The 10,928-nt window shown below is 37.0% G+C and overlaps 1 protein-coding gene across 1 annotated transcript; it reads left to right on the top strand.

The window, feature by feature from the left end:
- The first annotated feature begins 349 nt into the window (after positions 1–349).
- LOC106663613 lies at positions 350–10,630 on the top strand. Its single transcript, XM_014388556.2, has 2 exons — positions 350–554; positions 8,768–10,630. The coding sequence occupies exon 2, from the start codon at positions 8,798–8,800 to the stop codon at positions 10,520–10,522; it is 1,725 nt and encodes a 574-aa protein (XP_014244042.1). The 5' UTR covers positions 350–554; positions 8,768–8,797; the 3' UTR covers positions 10,523–10,630.
- The last annotated feature ends 298 nt before the right edge of the window (positions 10,631–10,928 follow it).

Raw genomic sequence — 10,928 nt, 5'->3', positions numbered from 1 at the left:
ATTTATCATGTTGCTGTTTTCAATATACATATATATATTTAAAAAGCAAAAAATGAACCAAAAGTTACTTAAAAAGAGTCATCTAGATTTATAATTATATTATCTCTATTTTATGTATGTGGTGATTTAGAATATAAAAACGAAGTGTATACTTTTTGTATAATATGTATTTACAAAGTTAACCCTAAAAATGTTATTGTGATGAATACAAATATTGAGGTATATGATGTGTAAATAAAATGTTGATACCCGAACTGTTATATTCTATTTTTTTTTCTCACGATCCTGAGGATGAATTTATTCCCATAAACTTGTATAAACCGATGTTATCTGATTGCTTAGTGACTTACGATTTGTTAAGATGTTTTCATATGCCATAAGTGTCAGAGTTTGCATATGTTAAGGGGGTTTCCTTACTTAAAACCATCACCACATCACAAATTGTATGCACGGGCTGTTTGAAAGGAAAATTATTCAAAAGGAATTCGCTTCTCTAAATTAAAATAAATTAACCATGTCTAATAGACCACACATTTAAGACACAAGAAATTACAGTAAGTTGCCTTTAGTTTTTTTCTAAACTTTTTGGTTTATTTCTGTCTTAATTATAAATACACAATTTTATCATCTGTTTGTATACCCGTCAGATGAAAATTTATAACAATTTTATTTAGTAGGTATTGTGGTATTTTTAGGTCTATTTTTTGAAGGTGTAGTTTGCTTGTGTTTCAAGTATCGTATGTATTTTTGAGCCTTACCTATGCAGACCATTTTTTGTTGTTTGAATATAATGTTACTGCATTTATATAAGGACAAAATCAATGTATTCCTGACAATGAATCAATTTTATAAGTCCTTTATTTACACTTGTTCACTATTTGATATTATTAATTTTCTTTGATAACGTTCGTACTTCATATCATTGTCTGACGCTACCTCCATGATATCAGATACATGGCCACTACAATCGCATGTAGTTTAGCATAGCAATCATGACAGCAGGACGTTACACATATTATCTATAAATATACATGATAAAAAATAAATTAGCCCAGAACTAAAATAAGGCAAGAAAAAGAGCAATGCACCACACAGTTGACCACTTGTAGTGCGTTCAGACCTGGGCATGTACACCAGTTTCTTTCATGCCAAAATCCATAATTGAAAGAAGTACTTTGAGTAATGACTAATAGGCAGACCCTACGTCCAATAAAAAATGTTCTAAAATCAATTTGATCAGGTATATAAAAACAAAGACATGTCAGATAGCCAGTTAAACATCAGAGCATTTAACTCAAATATCAACTCAAGAATGGCTGATATACTTGCAAAACCATACTAAGCAGGTTAAGCACAAAATAGAATCTCAGCTTGGTCAAGAAACGGAGTAGTGGGGCACAAAGAAGTTAACGCTCTGCTAGGAAAAGGGCTGTTACACCATTGATAGGTCCTGAACCATTTTTGGTATAGGGGTACTATGATAAAGAAGACATAGTAAAATTGAGAAAACGATGGGAATCACTTGTTGGATACAAAAAATCCAAAAACCTCTTGATATTTGGAAAGAAACTACAGATTGCAAAGGAAGCAGAAAATAATAACTAGAATCTTGAAAAATGAGGTGATCTCTACAAGGGTGGGAAAGCAAGTGTGTCGATTGAGAAAAACGTGAGATATTATTACAATTTTATAGGTTATTAATAATAATGTATACAGGGTGCTTAATGAAAAAAGTTTCCTACCTTTCTGGGGGGCGGCGTGCCGGATCGGTCTCCTCGTCTCTCCGGGTCCTTTCATCCGTCCGGAAAAATAAGAGGCATCTTCAGAGATTTATCACCTCAAACAAAAGTCAAAAACTAGAGATGCACCGTCCTTCTTCCTGGGCCTGCATCCCTTCCTCTCACTCACCAAGGCTTGGCTCTCTATTGGTTGGACAGGCCGGGAGGGGGGCCACGCAAGTGATCGGCGGGACGAGCGCCACGGCCCCCTTGGTGGACTTTGGTGCTTTCCTCCGGGGCACCACAAAAGGCAATGTGGACTGAATGGACATCAACGAATGAGCAGCAGAGGCACAACACACCAATTAAAGTGTGTCAAGTTGCGTCTCAAATCTGTAAGTAGAACCATCTTTTACAAAAGTGAATCTTGAACCTACTGACCCCACCTTCATCAGGCTCAAATCAGTAGGATAGATTTTACCTCCTCTCAGAATCATTATGTAAAAAACTGAAGCAACCCTGTACATATTAGACTACACTTCACTTCCTTTTTTTTAATTGTTTATTTTTGTAAATTACTTTTTCTCCGAATTTTTTTTTAGACTATACAAAGTGTCCGTTTTAGATGGCCCGGCTGAAGTTCTCCTGAACCAATGACGCTATATATTTTTTTTTTTAAAAACTTGTTCCATATTTTCTAGTCTAGTTTTAAATTTTTATATTTTTTTGGAGAAAAATTATACATAGTACTTCAGGCCCAGTTCAACTTCAAAATTTGGAATACGACCCTATACTTCCTGATATATCATTTTAAAGGCTGTTTTATGTTTGTGGTGCAATTGGATTTTAAATTGGTCAACAGAATACAAAGTTATGGCAAAAAGTAAAAAAAAATATTAATCACATTTCATGTTCGAACTGCCTGCCTTGCGTAAAGATGCAAAGATTAGTTATTTTTAACCACTCTTCACCGGTGCTCAGAGCGATTGTCAGGGGAGATGGATTGATGACATTTTCTAGCCTTTGCCGCAGTTTTTCAACTGAGGTTGCTGAGTTATGATTGGCGTAGACACGGAAGTTTAAATAGCCCCAAGAAAATAGTCGAATGGGGTTATATCGGGCTATGATCCACCTATACCGGAAGTGACGATTCCAATAACGCCTCACCTGCAAAGAATTGCGTGCGGGGCACCCACCAAGCTGGAGAATCATTCTTTATCGTTGCTGCAGAGGAACATCATATAATAGTGTTGGTAAAACCTCCCTCAAAAATTGAGGAATTGAGCACCATTTAAATTATTTTTGTAGAAATAAGGCCCAATTAATTTATTTCCGAGAAGTCCACACCAAACCTTGATGCATAGAAATGACGAATGATGGAGTGAGTGCGGTGTTCAATCCTTTTTTAAAATGATTAAACCTTGTTACTGTGAACCATCTGATGATGACAGGAGTACGAAATTCTCGGATTTTCCTCTGTCCACGTTCGAAAATTCCAACGGTTTAGTATGCCATTTAGAGGGATTCATCAGTCCATAGGATGTATGGAAGAACGTTTTCTTCACCCTCCGAAATCTACATTTGTGCAAGAAATGTTACACGCTTGTCATAATCAGAGCCCCGAAGTCCCTGGACAAGATATGAGCGAAACGCTTAAAATTTTATGTCCGGAGAATATCTATAATTTTATTTTTTGAAAAACCTTCCAGCATTTCGGAGAAAGGAATTCGGATTTTCGCGAACACACAGTAAAATATTCAGCTCCAAGTCGAAATTACGCTGCCGGTTTTTTGGTGCTGGAACAGGGACTAGCCATGTCTCCTCACATTGCGAGCTGCACGAATGAACGTTTTGTGGTTTACTCTGGGGCTATGAGAAAATTTCTTGGAGTACAACTCGACTGCACGACGCGCAAATACCACCAGTATCAATAAACAGCCGTACATATCAACCCGCCGTTATGTCTGTTCTATAATGGCAGAATGTATACAATAAAAGCAATTAATGTGTAAATTAGCGAAGAAGCAAATTATTGGAATGAACAACGAAACAAACGAAATTCATTTTTTTTTAGTCTTTTTACAATAACTGTGATAAATATTTTTGACTAATTTAAATTCCGATTGCACCGTTGTTTCAGCATAAAACAATCCTTTAAAATGATGTGACAGGACGTATAGAGTCCTATTTGAAATTTTGAAGTTGAAATGTGCCTGACGTATCCTATTTAATTTTTTCTCCCTCAAAAAGTAAAAATTGAAACTAGTCTATAAAATATTAAACACGTACTTATTTTTATAGCGTCATTGGATTAAGAGAGATTCGGCCGGGCCATCTAAAGAGGACACCCAGTATAGATTAAAAAAAGGGGATTCGATATCAAAAAAATTCATAGAAACAATAATTACAAATGTGTGGTGATTGAATATATAAAAAATATGTTTTGCATTGTATAAATTCATTTTTCCACATCCAAAATGTAATTGTAATATGTAAACAATGTTTGTTAATCCCAGGCCCTGAAGATGATCTCAATAAAGATCGAAACGTTGGCACGATAAAGAAAATGTTTTTCTACCTACATCACACCAGACCGCATCTCACGATTTCTAAATAAATAATTACAAAAATAAATAATTAAAAAAAAGGAAGTGAAGTGTAGTATAATATGTACAGGGTTGCGACAATTTTTTACATAAAGATTTGCGGACGGGGTAAAATCTAAGCCTCCGTACTGATCTGACTCTGATGAAGGTGGGGTCAGTAGGTTCAAAAGATTCACTTTTGAAAAATATAGTTCTACTTACAGATTTGAGACACACTTTAATGGGTGTGTTTGTGTCTCTTCTGCCCATTCGTTGTTGTCCATTCAGTTCACATTGCCTTTTGTGGTGCCCCAGAGGAAAGGGTCCAAATGCCTTTTTCCTTGTGTTTGATGACGAACTAAATGTGTGAAGAAAATCGGGAGAAGAACAGGACATGGGCAATTCAGTGTATTAGGCCTTGACGTGACCTTGCCTGGTGTTGGTTGGGTATCCCGTAGTACCTCAATTCTTCGCTGGAGATTACCGCCTGGACAGCGTCTACTGCCTACTAAAACATTTTAGTTCATATTGAATTTTATAAGGGTGAGGACCTGCGAAATTAAGTATGACCAAATTAAATTTTCGTACGAATTTAAACTTGGCAGAAGTGCGGCCCAAGCTGCGCGTAACATCAGTACAGTTTGGGGGGAGGGAAGCTTTAGCGAATGCACGGTGCAAAGAGGTTTCAGAGATTTCGATGTCGAAGGCAGGTAAGGTCGCGTAGGCCTTCCGCTGTGGACGACGACCAACTCAAAACGTTGATTGAAGAAAATTTATGACCAAAACGGGAAATTGCTGAAAAGCTTAGTGTTGACACTCAACCGTTGTTCGCCATCTGGAGAAAAATTGGTAAAAGTAAAGAAGCTCGACAAGTGAGTACCGCAGAAACAAACCGAAGCCCAAGGAAATCGGCGCTTTGAAATTTGCACGTCCCTTCTGTTGCGCGACCAAAATGATCCATTTCTCGATCGAATCATCACGATGAGAAATGCATTCTGTATTATAAAAAGAGGCGTACGGGTCAGTGGTCGGACAAGGATGAAGTTCCTAAACACGTCTCGAAACCAAGCCAAAAAGATTATGGTGACTGTTTGGTGCTGCACTGCTGGGGTTGTTCACTGACAGAGCAGAGAAATAATGCCAAGAAATTGACAAAATCAGGGAAAATTGCAACGTCTTTGTCTAACAATGGTAAACTGTAAAGGGCAGATCCCTCTTCACGAAAATACCAGGCCACATGTCGGAATGCCCTGCGGAAACTTAAGGGCTTGTGATATGAAACCTTACCGCACCTTTCATATCCATCCCACCTCTCGCCTACAGACTTGAACTTTTTTAGGCATTTTGATCAGTTCTTGAGTAATAAAATTTTTAGAGAACGCGGTGAAGCCGAAAACGTCTTCCAAGACTTTATTGCGAGTCGAAATGTCTTTATGTCAGCGAAATAAAAGCTCTAATTGCATGTTGGCAAAGATGTATAGATTGTGATTGAAAATATTCGGAAATAATTTTCTTTATTTTATACAAATTAAAAATAGTTTTGTCTGATTTTTCAAAACCTGCATTTTTTTTGCACCCGCCCAATATGTTCGATTCCTCCGTGGGATTTTAACGTTATGCGTTGTTACGGTTTGGGCCACACTTCGCCAAAGTGATTTAAATTCGTACAAATAAATTTGACGAAAATCTAGTTTGGGCCTATTTAACTTTGCAGATAAGATTATAAAATCCAATATAAACTACAATTAAATAATCTTTTTGTGTAAGGTATTGGTTGAAATGAAAAAGTTAGTGTCACGAGCGGGATTCGAACCCACGACCTTCGGCTCAATACGCCGCTGCTCTAAACACTTGAGCTATCGTGGCACTAACTTTTTCATTTCAACTAAAACCTTACATAACAAGATTAAACAATTGAAAGAAGTTATTTGGTCAATCGGACCACGAAATATAATGAATAAACTACAATGATTTGTACAAAAGGTAACAGTTAAAATTATTTATCAGATACGATTACGATTTAGCTTTGTTTACATGACAAGCACCTGCGAAAATAAAATAAAAATTTAAAAACCTGCATTCATTTTGCACCGACCAATAAAATTTGTACAGATGGAAAAGCATCCTGAATTGTAAAATTACACCCTGCCTGGTTATTCCAAAAAGGACACAACTGCGAAGGCGTGGAATGAGGTTTTTATGAGTTGTACGAAATATTACAAACTGTGCATATTTAATGATGATATTAGAACCTTCTGAATGAACAAAAAAAGTAAGTAAAGGTAATAGATAATATATGTATATTTACATACATATATACATAATATACATACATAATAAAGTAAGGAGGTACATAATAAAATTATTTTTGAATTAGCAAGATATATTACGATCTAACCAGTTAAACATTAAAACCAGTACTTACATTTAATTTAAAACAGACAAACTACAAAATTTTTAATTTAGTTTAAAATTTAGCCATTTAAAAACCGTAGTTCCATTGCCCAAGCAGTGATGCCCTTGGAGTCACAAAATAATGGGATAAATATTCTCTGAACATTTTCGGTTGAATTAGCATTTATTTTTGCGAGAGTGGCATAAAATGACTCAGGTAAGTAGAACCAGTCATATGGAGATTTTGTTCTAACATTAGTAGAGTTTATTGTGAGCTAGCTTTTTTTTTGTTCTAAGGAAATTGTGAAGTATACAAACTGCTCTAATTGATTTATTTTACATTATTCCATTTATGGTGGTCAATTGACCAAGTTACTTCTTTCAATTAATTATTCTTTTTTATGTAAGGTCTTAGTTGAGATAAAAAAGTCAGTGTTGCGAGCGGGATTCGAACCCACGACCTTCGGCTAAATACGCCGCTGCTCTACCACTCCAGCTATCGTGACTTCGATCCTCTCGGACACCAACTCTCGGTGTGTCTCGCCTACAACCTTTAGAATTTTCCCTCTTTTTGCCATTTTCAAAAAATGACATTTGAAAATGGCAAAAAGAGGGAAAATTCGAACGGTTGTAGGCTGAGATGGAGAGTTGGTGTCCGAGAGGATCGAAGTCTCGATAGCTCTAGTGGTAGAGTAGCGGCGTATTTAGCCGAAAGTCGTGGGTTCGAATCCCGCTCGTGCCACTGACTTTTTTTAACTCACGTTTATCTCACTCTCCCTAACTATCCCTAATTTTTTATATCAACCAAGACCTTACATAAAAAGGAATAATTTTACATTATGATAATTGACCTTATTCGGTCTCAACGTCGTATTGGTTTATTGTGTACTTGGAATTTTCTGCCAACATGCCGAATGAGCCTTCACAATTGTTTTTCTTCCGCGGCTTAATCAGTCATTAATTCTACGGATTAAGATCATTCTTTTCTTCGCCTCCTTGTCATTTGACGGTACCAGTAGAACATAACTATGTCCTCATCATCGCTTGACCTATTCATTATAAAATCTTTAAAAAACCGTTTATGTGATGAGAACCCTTCTTGCAAGACACGAGTAGACTGAACAAAATTCGACCTGAGAGCCATTTTAAATAACCTCAGGTTTAGGTAGAGCCGCGGTTGTTTTGCAGTAACATTGGATTCAAGTTACGTCGACCGCAGATCGACCCTTGTATAGAAGGCCTAATTAGTTAACTTTGGCTCCTAGCCTAGGTTAATGTAGATAGAGAGAGATCTTCCCGTCTTAACTTAATCAGAAATTTAATAATAACAGGACAAAATTAATAATAGTTTTATGTTAAAAAATTTTTTACAGCCTTGGTGACATTAAAAGGTTGAGAGTAAACAGAAAGAAACAAAGGAGAGACAAAACAAAAATCCGACACATTAAATTGGCTTGTAAAATTAACAACTTTATTGACCTTACTGAACTGAGTGGATTAAATTTTAGTTCTCCTATTGAAACCGCTTAGTTTATGAACTTAATATAAAAATTATGTTGCTCCTTTCATCTAAGTGATAAATCAACTCAAGTGTAATTTTATCAAAATGCCAAGTGGGACAAAACAAAAACACAAAATTAAAAAGTTTTAAAAATAAAATTATTAACAAAAATCAATTATTGAAGTTATTATTGCAGTTTAAATGTAGTTATATATGTACTACTGAAAGTAAATAGTATAAAAATATCGTACTTTACAATTTTTATTTATGCTTTATTTTTTAATTGCGATTGCAAAAAACGTAAGTTATATAAAAGGAATAGAATAAAACAAAAGAAAATTAACGTAAGAGGCGTGAATGAAGGTTATCCATATGCTAAGTTTGATTAGAATTACTATTCGCTTGATTTTTGGACTTGGTCATGACATATCTGGTCTGGTTGTAAGTTGTCACTTTTATTGCTGGACGTTCCTTTCTTTGATTAATCAATAAATGGTGTGTGTGAGGGGAGAAATGTGTGCTTGTCTGTTCGCGTCGATTTAAATTTTTTTTAAACAAATCATTTTAAGGTAAAAACGGTGTTGGAGTCGGAAATTGCTATGGAGAAGGACGAACGTCTTAATGCCGTTGTCAACCTTGCGACTTCTCCTGAGTTTTGCCGGATTAAATGGGAAAGCGTTACATTTTGCTTGGATGAAGCTATGATCCATGTACACAGAACATCGACACAGACCAAAGATGTATTCGACTTCAAATACCATCAGTGTTTTTTGGACAAATGCACCCACTCTTTCTGCAACAAAGAAAATTGTACTTTTAACCGTACGTCAGAAGAGAGCGAAACCGATTCCGAAGCTACAAGACACGCAGTGTCTTCTGAGAAGTCCTCTAACTTGCCGGAGTGGTATCACGCAGTATCTTCAGAGAATTCTTCTAGCTTGCCGGAGTGGTGTCCCGCAGTACACGATTATCTCAAAAAGGTCCTCCGACCTTGTTGTTCTGCGCCGGATTATTTTCAAGAAATGAAAACATTTAAAAAGTCGGTCGATAAGCAGGAACCGCCTGCAATAGTCGAGGAAGTCGACGAAACAGGTAATTTACAACGGAACCCAGTAGAGAACGTCAAAAAAGAACACGGTTCAACTACAAACGAACTACCTACAAGAGGATCGGGAAACGGACAAAGGGAGTTGGGTAACAATGAAAATGACACAAACGATAAACACAGCGACACTACGTACACAGTGGGGTCAGAAATGCGTGGCGGGTACTTCAATTTTTTAAACAAAGATTTGACAGACTTCATTGATATTAATGGTTCAAAGCAGAACGACACCAGCAACGCCGATAAAATTTATAATCTGTTCTCCGGGTTATCGAACAGTTCGAGGGACGAACGGATTTTTCAAGAATTCCGACGGGCGTTTTCAGAGGCGGTAGAACGAATACAAAAAGCCGAGACGACGGAAGATAAGGAGGATTCTGTACCAGTAAAACAAGACACTTTCGTTTCTGTCGAAGAGACGAAAAAGGAAGAGAAAGAATCTGGCCAGAACGACCTCACGGATTTTAAATATTCTCTAAATCAACAAGACGGTAGAGTCAGAGATGCGACGAAAGAAACAGACAAGAAAAATGTACCGAAACCTCGTAAACACGGCAAAACATCTCACAAAGCAGTTCATCGTGTTGTCAATTCGAACATTGACGAGTCGTTTTTAGAAGACTGCTTAAAGCACGTTTACATCGGGAACCCGTACGGTTCTCATCTCAAGGATTGCTATTGTTTCGACTGTTCGAAGCCTAACGAGAATGAAACCGATCATGAAAAGGCAGTAGAAAACCCGAGAAACAAGGTGCATCCCAAAGCAAACGATTATCTCAACGGGTGCCGTGCCGTTTCCTCTCAGGCATGCTTGAGCAAAACCCCTTTGAAGGTTAACCGTCAAAACGGCCGAAAATCGAGAAAATTGAGAAAGATAGTCACCAGCGATAAAACAGTCGACTTGGGAATCGGGCCGCTGGGTTTGTCGAAAACGCGTACAGCGCTCTTCAAAAGCCTCGAACGGAAGAAAGCCAGCTCTGAGCCGAATAAAGAAACAAAAAGTAAGTTACCGTCTAAAATCAAGTTTGAACAAAAGAAAACCAACGAAGAACCGATCAAAGCAAAGAAAAGACTTCCAGTGAATAGCGCTCGCAGTAGGACCTCTTACGAGACCTGTCCTCCCATTTTATCTAGAGAATCAACCGCGTCCACCTACGATCCTCGTGCGTACGAATACAAAAATTACGTCGAGGCTAAACGTTACTTGAGAAAGTGCTGACAATTATTTTAGAACCACCATTCCGAGACCGAATACGGCTGGTAAAATAACAACTTGCTGAATGTATAATTTTTGTAATTATTTTGATCAATATACGCTGATTTTGGTTCTTGCTCAATTCATTTATTTCTTAAAGCAAAGTAGTTTATTATTATTATCTTGAAACGTAAAAAGGCAAGTTTGGTCTTCTAGAGTTCCATAGTAAATATTTATTTCTCTTATGAGCGACTTCTCAAGACAAACCGAGAGAATTACCCACTTCGTTATTTTTGCATTCGGGTTCATACCTCGGCCTCATCAGTCCCGCCGCGAAGTTAGACTACAATAGCTATCAACAGTTAGGTCATTTAAGTCCCCATCCGAATATTCGACATTCCTTCATCAACTTTCTAACGCAATCTAATTG

This window comes from Cimex lectularius, unplaced genomic scaffold, assembly GCF_000648675.2.
Source record: "Cimex lectularius strain Harlan isolate CLEC.00 unplaced genomic scaffold, Clec_2.1 scaffold116, whole genome shotgun sequence".
Lineage (NCBI taxonomy): Eukaryota > Metazoa > Arthropoda > Insecta > Hemiptera > Cimicidae > Cimex > Cimex lectularius.
Note: the sequence above shows the minus strand (reverse complement) of the source record. Positions and strands in the feature narration are given on the sequence as shown.